Source organism: Garra rufa, chromosome 2 (genome assembly GCF_049309525.1).
Source record: "Garra rufa chromosome 2, GarRuf1.0, whole genome shotgun sequence".
Lineage (NCBI taxonomy): Eukaryota > Metazoa > Chordata > Actinopteri > Cypriniformes > Cyprinidae > Garra > Garra rufa.
The window spans coordinates 22021864-22045485 of record NC_133362.1 but is presented as its reverse complement, the minus strand read 5'-3'; the positions used below and the strand labels follow the sequence as shown (position 1 = coordinate 22045485).

General features: G+C 33.5%; 4 protein-coding genes across 4 annotated transcripts in view; 2 read left to right on the top strand and 2 right to left on the bottom strand.

The window, feature by feature from the left end:
• The window catches only part of rassf4a (Ras association domain family member 4a), a 28126-nt gene extending 16301 nt beyond the window's left edge, over nt 1–11825 (bottom strand). The window contains exons 1-4 of the mRNA XM_073833898.1: nt 11605–11825; nt 11447–11511; nt 796–881; nt 631–706 (exon numbers count right to left, since the gene is read on the bottom strand). Of these exons, the coding sequence (XP_073689999.1) occupies nt 631–706; nt 796–851 (132 nt within the window). The 5' untranslated portion in view covers nt 852–881; nt 11447–11511; nt 11605–11825. The remainder of the gene's footprint in view (nt 1–630; nt 707–795; nt 882–11446; nt 11512–11604) is intronic.
• cxcl-c13b (CXC chemokine 13b) lies at nt 1915–3764 on the top strand. The gene is made up of 4 exons (XM_073833900.1): nt 1915–2055; nt 2809–2935; nt 3030–3113; nt 3249–3764. Exons 1-4 carry the CDS (start codon nt 2001–2003, stop codon nt 3352–3354), a joined length of 372 nt encoding a protein of 123 aa, XP_073690001.1. The 5' UTR covers nt 1915–2000; the 3' UTR covers nt 3355–3764.
• On the top strand, nt 8105–10752 carry cxcl18a.1 (chemokine (C-X-C motif) ligand 18a, duplicate 1). The gene is made up of 4 exons (XM_073834988.1): nt 8105–8234; nt 8335–8467; nt 9583–9660; nt 10509–10752. The coding sequence occupies exons 1-4, from the start codon at nt 8165–8167 to the stop codon at nt 10588–10590; spliced, it is 363 nt and encodes a 120-aa protein (XP_073691089.1). The 5' UTR covers nt 8105–8164; the 3' UTR covers nt 10591–10752.
• Nucleotides 11826–14012: 2187 nt separating the features above from the next.
• Nucleotides 14013–20909, bottom strand: tmem72 (transmembrane protein 72). The gene is made up of 5 exons (XM_073835047.1): nt 20714–20909; nt 19617–19683; nt 16561–16632; nt 16314–16453; nt 14013–15274 (listed from the first exon to the last, which is right to left on the bottom strand). The coding sequence occupies exons 1-5, from the start codon at nt 20781–20783 to the stop codon at nt 14904–14906; spliced, it is 720 nt and encodes a 239-aa protein (XP_073691148.1). The 5' UTR covers nt 20784–20909; the 3' UTR covers nt 14013–14903.
• Between the last annotated feature and the right edge of the window lie 2713 nt (nt 20910–23622).

The following is a 23622-nucleotide window of genomic DNA, read 5'->3' as shown; positions in this document are numbered from 1 at the left end:
TGCAAGTACTTAATTTTTTTAATCTAATTTAATCCAGATTACATGTAATCAGTTTCTACCCAGCTCCAAATATGGGTTATTTATATATTAAATAAGTCACCCTACAATAATATTTCAAAGCAATAAAATGATAGCGCTTGATACATATTCCTAATGATGTTATAGTCATTAGAATACATATTTTTCTAAAGATTCATAAATATAATCACAAACAATAAAATAAAAAAAACAAACCCCTAATAAAAAAACAAAGATTTTTATTAGGGGTTATTTAGATATTAAATAACTAAGTCGCCCTACAATAATACTAGTATTTCAGAGCAATAAAATAAAGATAGCACATAATACATATTTCTAAGGATGTTATAGTTTAGTCTGAGATCGGTTATACATAATGCAGCCAATCATGTGTCATTTAGGCCCATTAAACCAGTGATTTTAAGAATAGTGGATTTGGACTTGGATTTATTCCAATGTCCCATATCTGTCTGAGACAATAATCTTTTTGTTTTGCCGTCTCACACACTCTGACTCAACTCTTGGTCAGATTAGCTCTATTAATCACCAACCAGGAAACAAAGGATTTGATTTAGGTCTGCAGTAAGTTTCACTTTCTGTGATGCAACATACCTCACGAAGCCGGAGCTGGAAACTTTTTCCCTCATGGTAACAGTTGTACGTTTTCAGAAGGGACAAAATATCAGACCTGAAAAAGAGACACGATTTTACAATGAGGGCTTTTAGATAGAATGTGAGTTTCTAATGTTTAGTGTGTATCAAAAGTGTAACTCTTACTTTGCAATTACTTTCTCTTCATTCAATCTCACATAAGAGGTCTTGTCAGGATCCATAGTGGGGTTCCTCAACAGAATAGCTTACAGCTAGAGATAAGCAAGACAATGGAAGAGAAAACAAGGAGAAAGAGACAAAGTTAATAATCTGACCGATTAACAGTGAATAGAAATATACCACGTGTTATGTGACTTTAAAAAGTACTCATGATCCAAATAAACCATTAATGTCACAATGAATCTGCAGGAGGACCAAGTGAAAGTAATCACAGGTATATGGGGAAATCACATGGTCCTACAGTTAACAGAATGTGTAATGCTGCTGTTGGGCTTGCCATGACATGTTGTCAGACCTTCTAAAAAGGTCACAGAATAGTGCTAATTTTTTTCTTTGGAACATTTTTGAAAATCCTTTACACAGCTGTTTTCCAGATTAATACAAACCATAGTGAATGCATCTGACAAGAAACTAAAGAGAAAAAGAAACTCCAAAAAACTAGACCATATGACTTTAATTATTTTCTGAAAATTGTTTCGTTTTTGTTTTTATAAATTTCATTTAATTATTCACACCATTACAGCTCCCTCCATGATTTGTCATGTGACATGAGAATTACTTTGAAATCTGGCACAGATGCAAATGGGATTCCCTTTTAGAATTAGGAATATTTTCAGTTGCACTTTTTATTTTTTATTATGTGTGTGTAGCATACCAACCTAACAAAGTTCTGGTAATATTAGTCAACAAGATGGGGTAGGGATAGGTTCAGGGTTTGTACCTAGTTATTATGATTACTGTAATAAGTACAGGACTGTAAAATAAAGTGCAACCAATCTTTCTGTGAAAGTTAATTTCAGTCTCTTCCACATATTAAACTATAATGTGGCTTCTTTCCGCAGTAAAAAATAACAGCATACAGGTTTGAAACAATATGAGGGTGAGGAAATATTGACCGAATTAACTTTTTTGGATCAAATGTGAATAAGAAATTGCTCATATCCTGCAAAATGTGCATGTGACCAAGTTTTCTGCAGTTGTGGGTTGTTGGAAATGACTCTCTATTATCTGTGCTGAAATGGCTTGATCCCGTGGGAGTAGCGACACAGCACTGGAATTTCCAGGAGTGGCACTTGGGCTGGGAAGTCCCTCAAAGAGAGTATAAAACAACAGTAGGCCACTGAGCACTTTCACACAGAAACACTTTCATCATGACACTGACAGTGCATGCTTTGCTGGCTTTCACCCTCAGCATCCTCTTAACAGGTGAGTGTATTGAAACAGATGAACTACAGTATCTGAACTAAAACAGTAACTGAGCACAGTAACTGTAGTTATACCTGAGTTTGCAAAATTCTACTTAATTTAATCTAATTACATCTCTGCAAAACTAGCTGTAAATTATTTTTATTGTAATGATGTAGTTATTTTAATTCAATACTATTGTCTTTTATGCTAACCAAGGCTGAATATTTTTATAAAAAATAGTACAACAGTAAATATTGTTAAATATTTTACAACTTATACAATTTATTCCTGTAGTGGCAAATCTGAATTTCCATTATTCGTATTCAGGGTCACATGATTCTTCAGAAATTATTGTAATATGTTGATTTGGTGCTCATTAATTCTTTTTAGTATTATCACAGTTGAAGACATTTTTGCTGCTTAATATTTTTGTTGAACATTGATACTTTTTTAAAGAATTATTTGATGAATAGAAAGATTATGAACAGCATTTATTTTAACTACATGTACTATAAGGGATTAGGGTTACTTGCATGCTTGCATGTAATTATGCATAATTTATTGTTATTATAATAGTAAGTACATGTAGCAAGTGTAACAAAGACACTTTAAAGTGTTCCTGAATTCTTTTGCATCAAAGCATTTACTGTCACTTTTGATCTTTTCAATGCATTGCTTAATAAACCAACGTACAATATCTTACTGACCCTGAACTTTTTGATACATCATGGCTGTTTAATAATTTTAATTTTCCTATTTTTCTAAATACAGTCCAAGTGGTTGAGAGTCAATATGTTCCAAAAAGCTGTAAGTGCCCGCAGGTCAAAGCGAGAGTCAGCGGACCATTTTCAGATATCGAAGTCACTCCAAATAGACCTAACTGCTCACAGGAGATCATGTAAGTAGTTCACATACATGTTACTTGATAAGATTCTAAGTGTATGTGCATCATTGGGTTTACATGTTCTGTTATTCTCTGTATTTTTCATTAGTCTCACACAGCAAAAGAATAATAAGCTTGTGTGCCTCAGTCCGGAAGGTCACCAAGGCAAAAGACTGTTAAAATGTTGGCAAAGGTAAGAGAGTGCTAAGGTTAAATGAGTCTCTAAACTACCACATAGCTTATCCAAACATCCCTCACATTTCAAACATCTCCAAATACCATGATGGTCTGCATGTCTTGATATGCGGTGCTTGATTCTACTTTTCAGAATGCAAAAGAATGGCAAGGACAGCAAAAACTGCATACACAGACCAAAGCAAAAGCCAGGGAAAAGAAACAAGAAGCATGTTAAATCCGGGAAGGTCACATCTTAAGCTCAAATACTAAAGACACTGAGGCAAAGAACATAAGAGATCCACAGGAGAGGATACACTTCAAAACCTATGCAAAGTGCTTTAGCGCTGCTGTACATTCATATGCACTAAACAAGCCCAGGACAGAAGAACAGGCTGAATTCAGAGGAGTGCACATGTGTATGGAGGACAAGGGATAATGAAGACATGTTACAACAGGGACTGCAACTAACTTTGACGTGTTATAGAGGGATGAGTTGAGCCCTGCTATGCAGGTCTAACGTACCGGCCAGTTTAGATTCACAGTTTCTTATAAATATGTGTTTAATGACCACTGAAGAAAATGTGTGTGTGTGTGTGTTAAACAGTTTATAGTTTAATATAATACAAACTAATAAAAATCTGTCTATCTATCTGTCTGTCTATCTATACTCTCCAAAGACTATGTGTTAATTTTTTCATTTTTGTGTACATTAACTGACACAAATTTAGCAGGAATAACACATGGTTGAGTTAAAAGCAATACAAAATCTGTTGTCCTTAAGACACAGAAGTGTGTTGTTTCCAACATGTCCTTTCAAGAATGTATCTCTCTATCGATCTATCTATCTATCTACAGAAATAATTTAAATAAAAAATTATGTAAAAGATCTCCTCCTTCTGATGAATTTACTAGACTAAAATACTAAAATGCAAAGAAAGTACGATGCCGAAATGTTAGATCATGCCTCCACAGCAGATAATTAAGATCCAGCCCGGAATGATCCTGTCAGAAGATCTGTTTTGTCTGATAACAGAAGAACCATAGGGTTCCCACACATTTTCTATTTTAATATTCCATACTATTCCAGACTCAAATTTCCAAACCTCTCAGTAGATTTTGAGACATAAATGGTTCACAGAGAATTATTTTCAGCTTTATATTTGGTACATCTGTAAATATTTATATTTTCTCAGGGTTTTTTTGTTCATTGATTTTGCCGACGTTACAACATACAGAGCCCCTGGGAAAAAAAAAAAAAAAAACGGCCTTTACATGCACACAAGAAACTTTTTTGTGCCCCCAAGAAACTATTCACATGCGCATGGGAATTTTTTGCATGCTTGCTCGCATTACGGTTACTAGTTGTGCATCACTGCTATCTTGCTATGAATGAAACAAGAGCATGGATGCACACATGAATTAACAGAAATCAAATTAACACATGAATTAACAGAAATCAACTTGCTCAAAATTAGATTTTTCTTATGGTAGTAGCTCTAATATTGAGGCCATTTAATGTTCAATACACATCTTCTGTGGTGGCATAGAAACCATGACAAAATACTGTAAAAAAAAGTGAAAGTTAAAATTTGGCTTTCATTAGGGCAGTATGCCATATTTCAAGCCCTAATGTCTCTTCAACTCTTTGTGAAATGGTTTAATGGTTTCTTATACTACAGGGCCGTTGAATGCTTGAATCTGATTGGCTGATGAACGTTCTAGAGGTGTGCATTATATTCAGGGATACGCACGGCGAACGTAGTTCCAGGCAGCTTTAGACCGCAGTGCATGTCTATATCACTTCGCCATAGATTTCAGTTATTTCAAAGGTCCTTACAGCCCAAAACAGCAAAATAACTAAAACCCACAATAACTCTGGCCAAGCTAATAAATACAGTAAACATCAGGATAAAAACGACAGATTATTTCCATGTTTTTTTCCACATTATATTACGTTTTATCATGTACGGAAAGCACAAACTCTTTTTCTCTCGCCCTCTCTCACTTACCTCACAGATGCACACACATAACGTTACAGTTTGCACTCGCCTTAGCATTCGCGCTAATGTTGTTAGCGCTGCTCTGACGATTAACAACTTAACAACGACATGGCAGCTCCCAAACGCGAGGAGACAACGGCGTGGTCTTGAAGAAAATGAACTTATGGTTGAACTGTTAGTAGAGACGATGCTGCCAGTCACCCTTGAGAGACACAGAGGTGAGAGAGGTAAAGTCATACACTTAGTTTCTCTCCCTCACTCTTTCCGTCTGTCTGCTTGTCTTTCGGTCTGTCTAAACTTCATTATTAACGGCATTATTTTGCTATTAACAGCCCAAGCGTCGTTACTAGTTCTAAAATGACGTTTTGGAACTAGCAACGAAGCTGTTGAATGAGCTGCGTAAGAAATTAATCCTACTCACAATAGCGTTTTAAGGATAAAAACGGGACGAATGTCTTGAAATATATCATTTGATCGATGTCTTGAGTTGTGGTAACTGTAGTATAAGCGGAATAATTGACTTCGGGCCGTAGAATTCTACGAAAATAATGCACACCCGAGGTGTAACGGCCACTCCGCTGCGCGTCGTGACCGCATCACCACCTCGGGTGTGCATTATTTTCTAAGAATTCTACGGCCCGTCGTCAATTATTCCTTACTTATTCGCAAATTAAAGTCTGTATATTTGTTTATTTTTGCGAGGTCCTTGAGCTATGTAATACGTGCTAAGAATATTGTAAGATGAAACCCAAAATGCGTATAACCTGCATTTTGCATAAAGAAAAAGTGCATCTTGAATTCATTCGGTCAAATTTTGACTTTGACATCTTGTTAGACTTGTAGTCAAGACCGCCTAAACCGAGACCAAGACACTACCAAGACCAGAAGGTATCGAGACCAAGACAAGACCAAGACCAAGACCAAGACAGACCATGTCAAGACCAAGACCAAGTCGAGACCAAGACCGATACCAAGTCGAGACCGGAGGAAAAAAAAACAGACTAGTGTTGAAGCCAAGGTTAATTTAGTTTAGCTTTTTAAATTTTGTTTTATTTTGGTATAGTTTTCAAATTTTCAGTAAAATTTAGTTTTTATTAGTTTCATTAACATTTTTTTTTTAGTTTTAGTTTAGTTTCTATTTTGTGAACACATTTCTATTTAGTTTTTATATAGTTTAGTTTCAGTTTTAGTTTTTTGAGATTAAATAGAGATCATGATTTCCTCGCAATTCTAAACTAAGCAAAATAATGTGAGACAAAATATTAATTGCTTCAGTCTATTTAAAAGTGTTTAATTCATTTTAATGAATTCTTAATAATTTAATACATAATATTTATATTTAAAATAGAATATGTTTAACACACCGATTTTTTATATTAAATTTATGAAAAAGTGGTTTGAATGAATAAATGACATGCTCACAAAAACATCACTGGATGAATCTGCATTTTTGAATCAATCTCTATTCATTGACAAATACATTTTTTAACAGTTGTTTCCATCTAGTGGCGAAACAATGCAATCGACACAAACGTTATTTGAAGCGCCAATTACTTTCAAAAGATGACGTGCTCTGTTTTAATTTCTACCATAGACATCACATCAGTGTTTATATCCAAACTATGACCTTTAATCATAATATTGCTGTGATAATATGAATGACTGGGTATTTGAAAAGACTGTTTGTGAAGCTGTTTTTTTTTTTTTTTACATTAACATGATGACTGCTCTCTCTGTTAGCGGCAGTGCAAATACAGATTTGAATGTAAGACTTTTTCAAAGGTTTAATAGACATGGGAAATCGTTGTCATTTACAAATGAGATCGCGTGCATAAGAACTCTTTGTGATCAACGAAAGTAAATTTTATGATCCAAGAATTCGCTGACATAGGCTACTGTCACTACTAGCTGCTGGATATGTGCTTGTCTCTTCTTTACGCTCTACGCTACACTCACTGAGGCATAACCATTGACTGTTAATATAGAGGGCATAACGTTATATTTTTTCGCAAAAAAAAAAAAAAAAACATGCATGTGATTGGTTGCATTTGATTTCAAGGGCGCAAAATATTAATGTTGCATTATCAAATGTTGTGTTGTCGTGGATACCAAAGATTCTAGAGCGTGTAGGTTTTTTTTTTGAGCGTGTACTGCTAAATCTCCGACCACTATGACGGTCTGCGACAGCGAGACCTTGACAAGACCGAGAGGTCCGAGACCAAGACAAGACCAAGACCAAAGACCGTCAAGGCCGTGACAAGACCGAGACCACGTAAAAGTGGTCTCGAGACCGGTCTCGAGACCAAGACCGGTCTCGAGACATACATCACTACATCTTGTACAATAAATGTATTTTCAATAAATTCTTCATTTTCTATTATAAAAAAAAAACAAAATAGGGGCAAATGTCTGGAAACACAAATAGCTTTCCATACTCTGAGGATCCTCAGATCCTTCAGAAGGTTTAACTTACTATCAGGGTTCCCACGGGGTTCAAGACCTAAAAGTTTCTGTAGTAAAATATCAGCTTTTCTATGTTATAAAAAGAGCAATGCAATTTCTAAGGAACTATTTATACCTGTTCAAAACCTTAAATATTACTTTTGATGATAACCTAATGCAGTTAAGTTGATTCAGTCATTTTAAAAAACAGAATAGAATAGAATAGAATAGAATAGAATAGAATAGAATAGATATTTTTGAATCCAATTATTACTATAAATAAAAGTCATGGAATTCTTGTAAACTCTTTGGTCAAATGTGTGGGAACCCTTCAGTTTGAACAATCAGTCCTAAATGGATAAAGAAAAGCATATGGTCAAAAACAACTTTTCTGAACCATATAACCACCGATAGAACAACAGCATTCCAGACCACAAAACCAACAAGGTATTGAGAAATCACCTCTCATGTCTTGAAGCATTTACCTGAAATCATGTGACTCTGCTCCTGCTTAATATGGCAAAACAGGAAATGCAATAAGGAGGGAAAGTAGGGAAGAACAAGAGGACAGTTCAGTGCACACTCAGTCGAGAGACATTCTCGTGAATGACGCAGCTTTAGAGAAATGGCTTTCAGGACTCTGCAAGCAAGCGTCTGCCTGCTTCTAATCTCAATCTGCTTTCACTTCATCACAGGTACAGTAGCATTCAAATACTTATCAGGACAGTTTACAGATTTCTTGGTCATGGAGGTGATGTGGGACACATGGTTTAATGTTTCTGGTTTTGTGTTTAGATAACAGGGCTGCTGCATCATCCATTCGAGAAAAATGTGAGTGTGTTAAGGAAAATGAATCAGTGCAATGGAGAAAAATAACAGACTACACGATCACAGACAAAAATCCTTTTTGCAACAAGGTTCAAATCATGTGAGTAAGAAAGCATAATTCTCATTTAGGGGTATTTGAATGTGTTATGAGACAAGTGGACTTAATTGCTTTTAATTGCAAATGTACTTTTGCTTTGATACATTGTCGTAGAAAACACTTTTGCTGAAATCATGTCTCAATTTGGTCATTCCGACTGCGTCACACCTTCCACAGATTATTTGCTTCAAACTGAAATTCTGTCATCATCTATTGCCCTCATGTCACTCAAAACTCACATGACTTGTGGAACACAAAAAGTGTTATTATGCCAATGTTACTTGAAAATGCTTGGTGATCTTTCCAAGATGCAAATATAATTGTTTTACCATCTTTTTAAAAAATATATATATTAAGTGAATGTGACCTCTCAATGTGCCACCAAGCAAATCTAGTACTATTTTAATAGATTCAGTACTTTACTGTAGTCTATAACTATAAGAAGTCTGAAAAAATTAACATTTTGCAATCCATATAATTGTTGACAGTGTGTGAGGACTTTACACAGCATGTCATGTTGAGGCACATCGCGAGTTAGGATAATTTATCTGGTTAGGAACCTCAAAGCCAGGCCACAGCAAGATGAATTTTGATTAGATCAGATCCGATTAGTTTCATTTGAATTTAGGCATGAGTAGACATGATAAGACAACTAATACCACTAAACTCTTTCTCAAGAAAATCTGGAAACATTAACTCGCTTATGGCAAAATCTAATAAATACAGATGCAGTGGGGCAGTTTTTGATCATTTTTCATTCCATTCTGATGCCAAATGACTTACCCCTCACAAAATACTACTTTAGCCTCTGAGTACACTACAAATAGAACAAAGGAAGAAACAGGAAATGCAAAACTAAAATGTCTCACTTTACCTGTATTCATCTTATGTCTAAGGCTTAAGTTTGTTTCAGAAAAAACACTTTTACAATAGTCCAAGCAATAATCAAATAATGCAAAGATTAAATAAATTTAGTGTATAATTAATATAAGACTTTACATGAAGTTTGTTAAGAAGGGTAGCATTAGTAAATGCCTCAGATCAAATGTTGCTTTAACTTATATCTATAGCTTGCAGTGGTTTGCACACATTTAAAAACACTGTGTTCTCCTCCACAGAGTACATCTGCAAGGTAAACAAGTCTGTCTAAAACCAGACTCCAACCAAGGAAGAAAACTGCAAAGATGCTGGAGAAAGTATGTGAACAACCGCTACAAAACAGTACACTGATTTCAAACCTCAAACAGGTTTTTAATTTGAATAAAGTAAAAAACACTGCCACTCTGTGGTAGAAGCAAATACTACCATAAAACTCATTCTAAAGATTCACTAGCTTCCCTCTCCGCATACCATATGTGATCGTTGACCACAAAACCAGTCTTAAGTAGCACAGGTATATTTGTAGCAATAGCCAAAAATTCATTGTATGGGTCAAAATAATCGATTTTGCTTTTATGCCAAAAATCATAAAGATATTAATTAAAGATCATGTTCCATGAAGATATTTTGTAAATGTACAACCGTAAATATATATATAAAAAAAAACTTTTTGGATTAATAATATGCATTGCTAAGAACTGCATTTGGACAACTTTAAAGGCGATTTTCTTAATATTTAGCTTATTTGTTCAGCTTTCAGATGATGTATAAATCTCAGTTTTCAAAAACTGACTCTCTGACTTATGTCTGGTTTTGTGGTCCAGGGTACAAAAGCTGTAACTGCATATTAATGCATTAAAAATAGTGGCAATCAAATAAATAAAAAATACTAACAATGATTTAAAATTATATTATTATTTTTTTTTTTAATATAAATAAAAATACATGTTATATGCAGCACTAGAAGCCTTGCATTATACAAATTGTATATAGTTGCTGATGCTTTCAGGGATGTTTGAGTCAGGATATGGTCTCTAGTGAATTCTAAGTGTTTGCGTTGCCATTCATGGAGTTCATTGATTTAGGGTTGAGAACATGTGTTTTTGCTTGCTCAGCTTTGCCGGCCTCCCCAATAATTAAATCTTTTCACTATTCTTTTGTCCAGGATTAAATTCAACGAACAGAAAAAGAAGGTCTGTCTGAAGCTCCAGAAGAAGAAAGGATCAAAAAAGCCCAAGAGGCATTGATTCAACAATTCCTACCTTTTCTGTGTAGAAAGACTATGGTCTGTGCTTGTCATGTATCCTGCCTGTCCTTTATTTGCACAAATAAATGATATATGTATTAAGTAAATGAAATATGTATATATATTTTGTACTGCTGTTTTCTAATAAAACCTTATAAAAGTTTTTGCATGGTCTTTGTGTAAATCTTCATTTATGTCCACAGTTGGAATAAAGCCATTTGACATTTAATTTTAAAAATACAAATTATACAGATTATCCAAAAGTGTCTCAATTCATCAATGTTCACCTAAATATAATCAACAAAACGCCTTCTATTCAGCGAGGGCAAAGAATTTGAATATTCTATGAACTAACCCCACCTCTGTTCTCATTAATTATTAAATATGCCACTTTAGTCTCATGGCAAGAAACGCCTTTTAAGAAAAAAAAAAAAGAACACAATCTACTGTGTGTACCAGAAAGAATCCCTCTTGTGCACTAGACTGATTTAAAAGGGGTCATGTCTAGAGATGCTCTCCACCTGCATTAGGAAGAAATGACACTATGAAGCCCCCCTGCCCACCCCATCAATTACTGCAAACCAGCTGTGACTCTCAGCTGCAGGAATATATCAGGCTAGAGTCTTTAACCACTTCTTGATTTCTGTATCACTATTTAGCAGAAGTTGGACAGATTGAAAAGGCAGATGCTAAACACATAAATTTCATATAGGCTACTTTTAATTTGCTTTCACTGTGAAAACAAAACATGTACTAGATAGTACAGAAGATGTCACAATTCTGACACATCTGGTACAGATGTAGTCTGTCAGATGTTCACTCAAGTACAGTTTTGACAGCTGTATAAAGACACGTACCTGAAAACAGTTTCAGGAGAAGCTTAGGTAGCCTTCAAAAGAAGACAGCAGTACATACAGCTCACCTGCAGAATTATTAAGAAAAAACATCTCAAATGAAAACATACTCTTGACAAGAGAACATATCTTTTCTATTTGCTTGCATATTTTGTCCTTACATCTCATGAAACGCCGTTCCTTTGTAAGAGCCGACGAAGCCCAGCTGTTTTGCAAGACACAACGTCTTATCTTCCACTCCACTCTTCCACTTCACCCCGCTGCTTCCTCAGGGAATAGACGGTCAAAATAACGCTACTCGTTGAGAAGACCGGCAGATGTGTAAACCAATCCTACACTCCGCTGATTACAAGAACCAATCAGAAACGTCCGTGGGCGGGAGTCGTCGGCGGTTGCCCTGGGAAACGCTGAGACCGTTCACACCATTATTAGCATGTCTGTGAGATAATTATCATGAGTCTTGCGATAACCACAAGACAATTAAGCTCCAAATGAAAGGTTGCCGTTAAACTGCATTCGCCCCGCCTGTCATATTACAACTTCGTTAAGCTGTAGGATTTTAATCATTTAAAGCCTTAGTTTAAATAAAATGTATAAATTAACATTTATGTATGCTAGATAGTTTCCTGTTTTTAGCTCAGTCTGAGAATACCATCTAGGAAAATATGACACCGAAAGGTCGGATAAAATATTTGAGGAAGTAGATGCTTTGAGCTGCCAAGACACTTCCCTCATGGGAAGACAGATTTGTTTCAAAGGGGAAATGATTGTATGAACATGCGCTGCCAAATATGGGAACTCTTTTAAAATGGATTTGGAAACAAAATAAATACTTCACACTGTAAACCCATAACCCTAATTAAATACTCAAAATATTTCATTGAGTAAGTTTGTTTACTGATAAGTAGCCTAGCTTAGTTTCCCTGTTGGAAAAAAAAAGCATGGCAGCTGGTTTAAATTGGTCCTTAGCTGGTTATGAGCTGGTTTAAGCTGGTCCTGAGCTGGTAATAAGCTTGTTATGAGCTGCAGGGTTGCCAGGTTTTCACAACAAAACCCGCTCCATTGCTACTCAAAACTAGTCCAAAAGTAGCCCAACTGCGTTTCGAGGGGGTTCCCCAGTGCAAATCGTGTTCCGGGTGGTAAAATACCCAAATGTTGTTCCCCTGGTAAAAATGAGCATTCCAGGGGCTAAATATTATGGGGTTGCTTCAACCCGCGGAAACAGCGTTAAAGAAGCGCAGTTCCGTGGGAAAACCGTGGACTTGGCACCACTGATGAGCTTGTCCTGAGCAGGTGCTAGTTGCTTAGGACCAGCACATTACCAGCTTAAACCTCCTCATAACCAGCTCAGGACCAGCTTAAACCTGCTCAAACCAGCTGCCAAGCTTTAAAACATAACCAGCATGTGCTGTTTTTTAACAGGGTTCACAACTTCGCAAAGAGTGAATTTAAAAGGATAGTTCACCCAAAAATGATAATTATATCACCATGTACTCACCTCTATGTCTTTATGAACCTACATGACTTTCTTTATTTGAAGAATAGTGGTAACCAATCTGTTTTGGTGGACCATTGACGTCTATTATAAAAATACATTAATTTATGTTCTTCAGAAAAAGGAACAACATTAGGGCTTGGATTAAATTTAGAGAAGATGACAATATTATAATGTTAAATATGGAAAGGAAATGATGACTCTTAACCATACATTGAATACTGACTAAACTTCCACCAGAAGTACACAAAAGACGGCACTTCTGCTATTCATCTGTGTGGAGACAAATGGAAAGTATTGAGCAGAGTCCAAGTTCTCTAAAGAGAACATTAATCATCTTAATAGTGACTTCACCCAATAACATCTATTAAAACAACATATATACAGTAATACTAAAATAAAAGAGCTAAACTTTGTGAAAGAATAGCTATTTAAACTCCCTGTTTAGGTTGCTGTACTTATAATTACATCATCCAAGTGCATTAGATCATTTGTGACCCTAGACCACAAAACCTTCTTAAGTAGCATGGGTATATTTGTAGCAATAGCCAAAAATACATTGGGTCAAAATAATCGATTTTTTCTTTATGCCAAAATCATTAGGATATTAAGTAAAGATCATGTTCCATTAAGATATTTTGTAAATTTCCTACTGCAAATATACCAAAACTTAACTTATAACTAGTAATATGCATTGCTAAGAACTAAATTTGGCCAACTTTAAAGGTGATTTTCTCAGTATTTTGATTTTTTTGCACCCTCAGATTCCAGATTTTCAAATAGTTATATCTTGGCCAAACATCGTCCTATCCTAACAAAAAATAAATAAAAGACCCTTATGACTGGTTTTGTGGTCCAGCATTTTTAACATCAAGGAAGACTTCCTATATGATGATTTACTGAGTTTGCAACTGTCATTCTCATTATTGGTGCAGAAAGCATTATTGCCTGACCCACTGATGCTCATAGATTTTTCACCCCAGTTCTTTTAAACAGTGCCCATCTGCGACTCTCCATTAGCAAATGGCAGTAAAACGCCGAAGCTATTTGATTAACACAGTTAGACCCACAACATAAGAACAAATAATTTATTTACTGTGTAATTGAATATTCTTCTATGAAGTACAACACACATGAATGCAGCATACTCAAGTATTCAGGATGTTGAAGTTATCCATGCAGGTTAATGGAGAGGAATAACGCCTGGGGGGTTGCTGTCCAGTCTTTAGGCTGAAAACCCTCTCGTCTGGGTCAGAATGATGAATGGAATCTCTTAATTGTATTGATGTATGGAGACTGGATGCAGGAGATCCAGGCCTAAGGTTACAGACTGGAATGAAAAGCAACTCTTTGGTTGACTGTGTTTAAAGGTTGTTGCAGAAGCTCAATCTCGTAAAAGAAAGATGTTAAAAACTGGGAGCATACACATGCAATCTTTTAGGTTACTCAATATTTTTACAGTATATTTGCTTTTGATCTGCTGCCAATTGTTTACAAGTGATTATTGCCATTTAGTGAAAACAAAATTAAATTGTGTAAAAAACTATTTTTATATATACAATTTTATTGTTTAGCAAGGATGTATTAAATTGACCAAAAGTGACATTTAAGGCTTTTAACAAAAATTCTAAAAATTCTATCTCAGATAAATGCTGTTATTTTAAACTTTATTCATCGATTTCCACAAAAATATTATGCAGAACAAAATGTTAGCAATGTTTTAACATTGATAATAATAAGTAATGTTACTTGAGCACTAAATCACCCTATTGTGATTTCTGAAGGATCATGTGACACTGAAGACTGCATTAATGACTGCTGAAAATTCAGCTTTGTCATCATGAATAAGTGAACAAAAAAGATAATTTAATTCCTTGAATAATTAGATTTTGAGAAGAGGTATTTGTAATGTCTCACCTAGCACCTCATGCCTAAAATGATTTATAACACCATAATCTCTCACATTTACAGTCTAATCATTGGTGCTTTATCTGATGTGGTCTCCTCTGCTTCCACTTCATATTCTTCCATTTCAGTATCACTATGTCTGAGACTCTCAATGAAGTGCACATTTCTTGTGTCTGTTTGTCTGTTCTTCACTGACTGAGCCTCGTCAGTGGGGCCATGCAGTCGGCTATTGCTAGGAAAAAAAGATGCTCTTTTGCCTGAAATGACATGGAAGAAAGATAATGTGTGTTCAGCGTCCTCCCTGTCTGTGACACAGACAGAAGACAGAGCCGGGTCTCCATACGTTGCCCGGAACTCTTTAGGCGGATCTGGCTTTTTCTTTTTGCTCAGTATGAAGTTAAAGAATCCAGTCACTACCAGCATAACTCCTAAAGAAACAGACAAAGTTTCTAAATTCAAGTCAACCTTTGTGTCCTTTATGTTTGCCCATAATATTTTGGGGGGATTATTGCAAACTATTTGACTCAACTATGGATCTCACAAATTTAAAATGTAATGATTTAAAGTCATCTACACTACCAGTCAAAAGTTTTAGCACAGTAAGATTTTTAATGTTTTTAAAGAAGTATTTCTGTGCACCAAGCCTGCATTTATTTGATCTAAAGTACAAAAAAAAACCTACAATTTAAATATTTTTTTTTACTATTTAAAAAATCAGTTTTCTATTTGAATATATTTTAATATGTAATTTATTCCTGTGATCAAAGCTAAATTTGCAGCACACAATTCTTCAAAAATCATTCTGATATGCTTATTTGCATATTTATACATTTTATTTTTACATTTATAATTATTATTATTATTATTACTATCAATATTTAAAACAGTTGAGTAATTTTTTTTTCAGGATTCTTTGATGAACAGAAAGTTCCAAAGATCAGAATTTATCTGAAATAAAAAGCTTAACATTATACACTATACCATTCAAAAGCTTGGAGTCAGTATAATACATTTATTTTTATTTAGCAAGGATACTTTAAATTTATCAAAAGTGACGATAAAGACATTTATAATGTTACAAAATATTTATATTTTAGATAAATATTGTTCTTTTGAGCTTTCTATTCATCAAAGAAACCTGAAAAAATTCTACTCAGCTGTTTTCAACATCATAATATTATTAATAATAATAAATGATTTCTGAAGGAGCAATGCTAAAAATTCAGCTTTGAAATCAAAGGAATAAATTACATTATAAAATATATTCAAATAGAAAACTTTTACTCTTTTTCCTGTACTTTGGATCAAATAAATGCAGGCTTGGTGAGCAGAAGAGACTTCTTTAAAAAACATTAAAAATCTTACTGTTCAAAAACTTTTGACTGGTAGTGTATATGCTAATGTATTCCTAAACATTGGTAAAAAAAAAAACCTTTTAACTATAATTTATGTAATAAAGTTAAGCACCTGGTATTACAGCATGCCACACAAGCACTGGATGCAGGAAACACATCAAAGACATCATTGTGTAGTATAGAAACTTCTGAAACCCCCCGACTTTCGCCATCTTCTTCCAAAGAATGAAAATCTTCCATGAGGGTGGACAACTCCAAGCAAGAAAAACACATATGAATTACTATAATGCACTGATTGGAACTGCAGTAATACCACAGATGATCAAATCGATTCATTTATATAATTTGATTGAACATACGGAAGACACATTTCCAACAGAGCGTCAACGAAATAGGAAACTTCAAAAAGCATGACCACCACAGAGGAGATCCTGTGTAGGGAATACAAACAGGAGTAAAGCAATGGTTTAAAATAAAATACCTAACTTTTTCTTAGTAAAAAACTAGACAAAACGGTATAAATAGATCAAAAAGAGATACCAAAACATAGTTTAAATTAAAAATAAAATCTAAATATAAATTTAATCTATTCCTGAGAATAAAATTAAGTCTTACAAATTCCCACAACAATAAAGTAAAATGGACTGTAAACACTGACTAATGTTGACTTTAATCCCTTCTTCCCCTTTATGCTTTTTATTAGATATTCATTACAGTTTAGCAGTTACTTGATCATAAACTTCCTGACTGTTTATGGTTTTCTGGCGTTCATGCATGTGAACAACCACTTTATGTTTAATCCCAATGGAAATATTCCCTCGTTGTTCATGCAGAACATCTCTGGTTTGGCTGTGAGCCCGGAAAGATCAGATAATCTGGGACAAGAGGCCCATTTGCCTCCATCTGCGTGTAATTCCCAGGAAGTGCTACTGTATTGCAAGCTATAGTTAGAAATGGAATGACTGTGGCCTTCAGTGACCACTTTCCTAAGGGCGATGAGCCGTCGCCTGTTTGTTTGTGTAACTTAGAATGATTCCGTTCAGTTGTTTACATTATTCTATGAGTGCCGTCAAAAGCAATGATAACTCCAGCCAAAGTCAACACTAGGAATGACCCAGATACCAATACTGTGTGTGCATAATAGGTGGACTCTAACAATTAAATTGTAAAAGAACCTGAACCATCATCATTAAAGAGGACACTGGATGCAAAATTGACTTTTACATGATATTTGAACTTAAATGTGTCTTGGCAGTGTGTGTGTACACAACCACCCTATAATGACAAAAATCCACTTAATGCTTTTTTTTTTTTTTTTTTAAATCCCTACAAATCATAAGCACTTTCTCAGAGCAAGCCGTTCACAGATTCTGGGCAAAGTGATGTCAGAGAAAGTCTTCTAAGCGATTGAGGTGTTTTGCAGTTGGATGTAATAATAAACATCAGTCGTTATTTACTTCTGACATCTGAGCTGCTGAAGACGCAGTGGATTACTTTTGTTTTTTTTTTAAATGCGTTCCCCTGTTCTATCTAAATATGTTTATGCTTGCACGATTCATTTCACCTGACTGCTTTGCAAACGATCATCAGTGCAAAGCTGGTTTAGCAAAAAGTTGGATGGATGAACCCAAGGTCAGCTGGATGAAGGATGGATTGGTACCAACTGTTCATGACCAGCTTTACCCCCAGAAGAAGTGAGAATAATTTTTTTTACAAATCTTTGCAAAATGTCTTTTCCAATCATGTGCTAGATAGCAAGTTCTCACACCGTGTCTACACTGGACGCGAGCAAAAATGCAAATTGTGTCATTAATTACCCACCCTCATGATGTTTCTTCATTCATCTTTGGAACACAAATTAAGATATTTTTGATGAAATTTGAGAGCTTTCTAAACCTTCATAGACAGCAAAGGTCCTACCACATTCAAGGCCCAGAAAGGTAGTAAGGGCATCATTAAAATAGTTCATGTGACGTCAGTGGTTAAACCGTAATTTTATGAAGCAATGAGAATACTTTTTGTTGCGCCTAAAAACTATAATAACAACTTTATTCAAATAGTTTTCTCCTCCGGGTCACCCTAGTGCCATTTTGGAGTGCAATGGCGCATACCTATACCTAAAACAAAAAACCTAGAAACTATAAAAATAAAAACACATTAAAAACATTAATAAAAACTATTACAAAATGTACATTTTTACATTAGTATATTCATTGCAAGGACAAAAAAACATCTGACATGAAGGCATGTCTCAGAGAACTATCATATGAAAGCTCTTAGAAAATAACGGTAAAAAAACTATCACTAGTGTGGTACCCTTCAAAGGTTTTTTTAAGAAGCCTCTTATGTTCATAAAAATTCCATTTATCTAATAGTAAATACGGAAAAAGTAATATTATGAAATATTATTGCAATTTAAAACAACAGTTTTAATATACTTTAAAATATGATTTATTTCTGTGATGCAAAGCTGAATTTTTATCAGCATCATCATTACTCATTACATTATTAATCATTCCGATATGCTGATTTATTACAGTATCAGTGTTGGAAACTGTTGTGCTGCTTAATATTTGGAATATAATACTGGAACCAGTGATACTTTTTTCAAGATATTTGATTAAAAATGTTTGATTAAAAAAGAACAGCATTTATTCAAAATCGAAATCGTACAATTGTCAACAATATGTCTTTATTATCACTTTTTATCAGTTTAACACATCCCTGCTGAATAAAAGTATTATTCAGGAAAGAAAGGAAAAAAAATACAGACCACAAACTTTAAACAGTAGTGCATATAGTTACAAGATTTCTATTTTAAATAAATGCTGTTCTTTTTTTGTTTGTTTTATTCATCAAAGTATCCTGAAAAAAAGTATCACTGGCTCCAAAAAAAAAAAAAAAAAAAAAGCAGCACAACTGTTGCCAACATTGATAATAAATCAGCATAATAGAATGATTTCTGAAGGGTCATCACTGAAGAAATGATGCTGAAAATTCAGCTTTGCATCACAGGAATAATTTCTATTTCAAAGTATATTAAAATAGAAAACCACTATTTTAAATTGCAATAATATTTCACAATAATATTGTTTTTTCTGTATTTTTAATCAAACCCAGTCTTGATGAGCAGAAGGGACTTCTTTAAAAAAAAAAAAACAATAAAAATCTGAAACTTTTGAATGCCAGTGTACATTTAATGTATTAGCATATACTGTTTAGCTACTAATATGTAGACTTCAGGTACTAATATGTACCCTTTAGGTACAAATGTGCACTTTACACAAATGTGCACTTTTGTACAAGTTACTGCGCCAGTGACAGCTTTTTTTTTTTTTCTTTTTTTTTTTTTTTGAGAGTGAATAACAAGGTGTTACACATCCCACAGCAGTTCATTTTCATGAATGATACTCACAGGAGATAGACAGACAGGCTGTTGAACTCCCCTTGTCTCTGAGTCTCTATACCCACTGCACAAAGCACTTACACAAAGCACAAAACACAAAGCTCACATTAAACTTAACTAGATATGGTATAATTAATTGAACAATAATCTTGTGTGTGTTTTAAATATAATATATACAAATACTTCTTAACAGTTGAACTTGAATAGCAGGCACAACCTTTGGACTTTTTTTTTTTTTTTAATTTTTATTGTGGCCACCAGATGTCAGATTTGCCACACACTACTGCTGGGCAAATTAACGTTAAGGCCAGTAGTTGTCGTGTTGGCTTTAAAAACAATCTACAATGTACAAACCAAAAATGAATAAAATACACGTTATTCAATATGAGAGTATCGTGCAGTTCCCTATGCAATGCAAAGCCTATGGCAAATTGGAGAAATCCTTAAGGATATTTAAAACATTTACTTGAAATTTATTAAAAAGTATTACTCTTAGTATTCTAATCATGTATTTAATAACATCTGTTAGTTATATTCACCTTATTCCATCTTGAAAATTAGATTATTTTTATTTCCTATCATTTGTAGAAGATTAACAATTAAGCAAGCAAAAAAAAAAAAAAAAGCATGCATAAGCTAAACATTGTTTTAAGGTGGATCTAATACTTGAATAGTTCTGTAAATGAAAAACAAAACAACAAAAGTAAATAAATAAACTGGTTTAAAGTTTCTTACTCATTTAAAATGTTTGGAGAATGATTGGAGTAACATTTAAAAGTATTTATGTAATTGTTGGACTTGACATAAGAATTTTAGTAATATATAATTAATTCCTACTAATGTTTTTTTTTTCTCTTAAATATACATTTAATGTATGTTTCAAGTTAAACAACAATGGAAACAAATTTCCCTTTATTTTCTCTATTTTAAAGTAGGTTATGTTGGTTAATGTGTACAAAACGCACATTTCAGAATTCTAAACATCAGTCACAGTGTCAAATATTGAAATGGCGGCTAATGCATATATTTATATTATATGTAAAGCTTATGTATAGCACTTTCAGTGAAACAATGGCCTACAAAAGAACAGCAAAGACCAGTCCTACCTGCAGCAGTCGAAATGCCAAGAACTCTGCAAGCACATTCCACTATAACCCACAAAACAGAGCCCTTCATGGCCGAAATCAAAAGATTTTTTCCTTTAGAACATTTGTTGATAGTTAATGTCCTCTAATGGTAGTTCATTTATTGATAGATGCAAGAAGTCAGAACTTTGCCATGGTTAGAAATCTTCTCGCCTGAGCAGGAGGGTGCCGTAGGCTGCGTCCCAGAGCAGATTTTACCTTAATAATCAGCCTAACATAGAAACTAAACCCCAAACACTGACCACCCTCTGCTTGTTCCCGCTGCATTCCACCTCTGCTCAAGGTGAGGGGACAAAACAACAAAAACTTTACAGTTAAAGATTACCTGACTAGGTACTAGCAAAGAGCACAAATAAGGCATGTTCCCTGAGGAAAGACACACTTCTGCACACAAGCCTGTTGCAGGACACTTACAGGTTATGAGCAGTGTGACCTTCATGAGGAGGTATTCCACCCTCCATCCTTTTACAGCTGCTGAGGGACATATTCAAATTAAATTACCTCCAGCCAATCAGCCAATTAATCAAAAATGTCCTTGCCCAAGGTCAGATGTGTTTTTACAACACATAAATGTACATGGAGGGAGTCTCAAACGTCTGCTCGATAAGGCCTGTCCTGAAGCGGATGATTAATGGTGGAGAAAGCAGGAGTACTTTCATAGCCCAATCCTGACACAAGACAGATGTTAATCATTCTCCAGCAGACGCACTGAACAGACACCATCTCTTCCAGTCTTTAGTTACCTGTGTCAAAGGTCAGACTTTTCTCAGTCATAACAGATCACAATTGATTAGAACCACAATGCGGGCGCATGACGGCATGACACAGCGAGGGTCCGTCCAATTAAATGTGATCGCATGTGACTACAGTATTGGTAGGAGTTCAAGCCACATGACTTTGGCACTACTTGAAACATGTCATTTTTTTTTTTTTTTTTTGTTAAAATAGTAACTGACTCCTCATGCTCATATTTGATAAAACTGAACAAAATGATAAATAACATCAGGGTGCCAAAGAAATATCAAAGAAATATGATTCAACTGAGTTTAATTTTTTAAATAATAATAATAATAATAATAATAATGTATTTTTAAAAAATATTTTATTGTCATAAAATATTGATCTTTAACACTATTATTATTCTTATTATATTATTATTAAACGTGACATAATTTTGTTGTTGTTATTATGCAAATATTAGTATTGAGTAAGTGATTTTATGTTATAGCAATAAACATAAAAATAAATACAAAAACTAAATTTAGTGCATATATAATACATATATTATATATATAAAAAAATTGACACCAGAATGGAAAAAAGGTTTAAAATAATAAAATAATAAATATATTTAAAATAATAAATATAAAAAAATACTAATACTACTTCTACTAATAAATATTTGAAAATATTCCAATATTACATATCTTAAACAACAACAACAACAACAATAATAAATATTTGAAAATGTTAATAAAATATTTTAAATAATAAAAATAAATATTTTAACTACTACTACTAATATAATAATATTAAATATTTTACATAATATTTTTAAAAATATTTTATTGTCCTAAAATAATTACCTAAATAATTAACACAATTACTATTATTATTATTATAAATAATAATATCATTATTTAATGTCTCATAATTTTGTTGTTGTATTATGTAATTATTATTATTATTATTATTATTATTATTATGTGATTTCGTTATTTTCCAGCAATAAATAAATAAATACAAAAACTTATTTATAAAAAAAAAACCTGACACGAGAATGGAAACAAACAGGATTATGTTACTATTTTTATAAAAAAATAATAAATATTTAAATATTTAAAATAATAATAATACCATTAATAATTGTTATTATAATAACAAACACACACACACACACACACACACACACACACATATATATATATATATATATATATATATATATATATATATATATATATATATATAAAATATTTAAAATAATAATAATAATAATAACAATAACAATAATAATGTATTAAAATATTTTATTGTCCTAAAATAATTATCTTTAACATACCTATTTATTATTATTATTATAAATATTATTAAACATCTCATAATTTTATTATTACTGTTATTATTATGTGATTTTGTTATTTTCTAAACATAAAAAGTAATACAAAAACTAAACTAAATAGACAAAAACAGACAAAATTTGTAATTTAAAAATGTTATTATCATATATTATTTGAAAAAAAAAAAATCTAATGGAAAGAAATGGAAAACAGGGTCAAGTTACTAAATAATTTAATAACTAAAACATTTCTTTTTCAAAAACTCTCAAAGTTTTATTTGATGTTAAACATGTATTTTATGTTAAATAACCACATCAAATATATCTAGAATATCTAATGATGGAAAATCATATGTTTTGTGTTAGTACTTTAAAAGTAAGTCGTAGGACACTAAAATGCACCATATCGTGGAATGTGCATATACATATACACTTGACAGCCATTACAACGGAACTGAACACAGTTGTACAGAGATTCATGGACTATCAATAAGACAATCAAAATCATAACTTCCTCTGTGCAGTCTCTAAGGCTCAATGCCTCGCTGACCAGCTCATCCTAGAAGAAAATATATCCAGAATGTTCATAAATAAGCAGAAATAACAGGGGCTGTGGGAGTAACTGGGGCAATAGTACAGATGGAAATGTAAAATCTTAAGGTTTATGTGACCTGGACATTCAGAGGACAAAAGAGGGACTCTGGAAACAACAGATGAAATGACTTCAGCTCTGAAGCCCTGGAGGAGACATTATGTACTATACATCTTACCGTCCAGAATGAAATAGGCTATCTTGGCAAACACTTGGAGA

Coding starts and splice junctions, on each gene's coding strand:
- cxcl-c13b (XM_073833900.1), top strand. CDS start 2,001: ATGACACTGACAGTGCATGCTTTGCTGGCTTTCACCCTCAGCATCCTC. Junction 2,056..2,808: donor CCTCAGCATCCTCTTAACAG/GTGAGTGTATTG, acceptor TTCTAAATACAG/TCCAAGTGGTTGAGAGTCAA. Junction 2,936..3,029: donor AACTGCTCACAGGAGATCAT/GTAAGTAGTTCA, acceptor ATTTTTCATTAG/TCTCACACAGCAAAAGAATA.
- cxcl18a.1 (XM_073834988.1), top strand. CDS start 8,165: ATGGCTTTCAGGACTCTGCAAGCAAGCGTCTGCCTGCTTCTAATCTCA. Junction 8,235..8,334: donor CTGCTTTCACTTCATCACAG/GTACAGTAGCAT, acceptor TTTTGTGTTTAG/ATAACAGGGCTGCTGCATCA. Junction 8,468..9,582: donor TGCAACAAGGTTCAAATCAT/GTGAGTAAGAAA, acceptor TCTCCTCCACAG/AGTACATCTGCAAGGTAAAC.
- tmem72 (XM_073835047.1), bottom strand. CDS start 20,783: ATGAAGGGCTCTGTTTTGTGGGTTATAGTGGAATGTGCTTGCAGAGTT. Junction 19,684..20,713: donor TGGCATTTCGACTGCTGCAG/GTAGGACTGGTC, acceptor GCTTTGTGTAAG/TGCTTTGTGCAGTGGGTATA. Junction 16,633..19,616: donor AGCCTGTCTGTCTATCTCCT/GTGAGTATCATT, acceptor TTCCCTACACAG/GATCTCCTCTGTGGTGGTCA.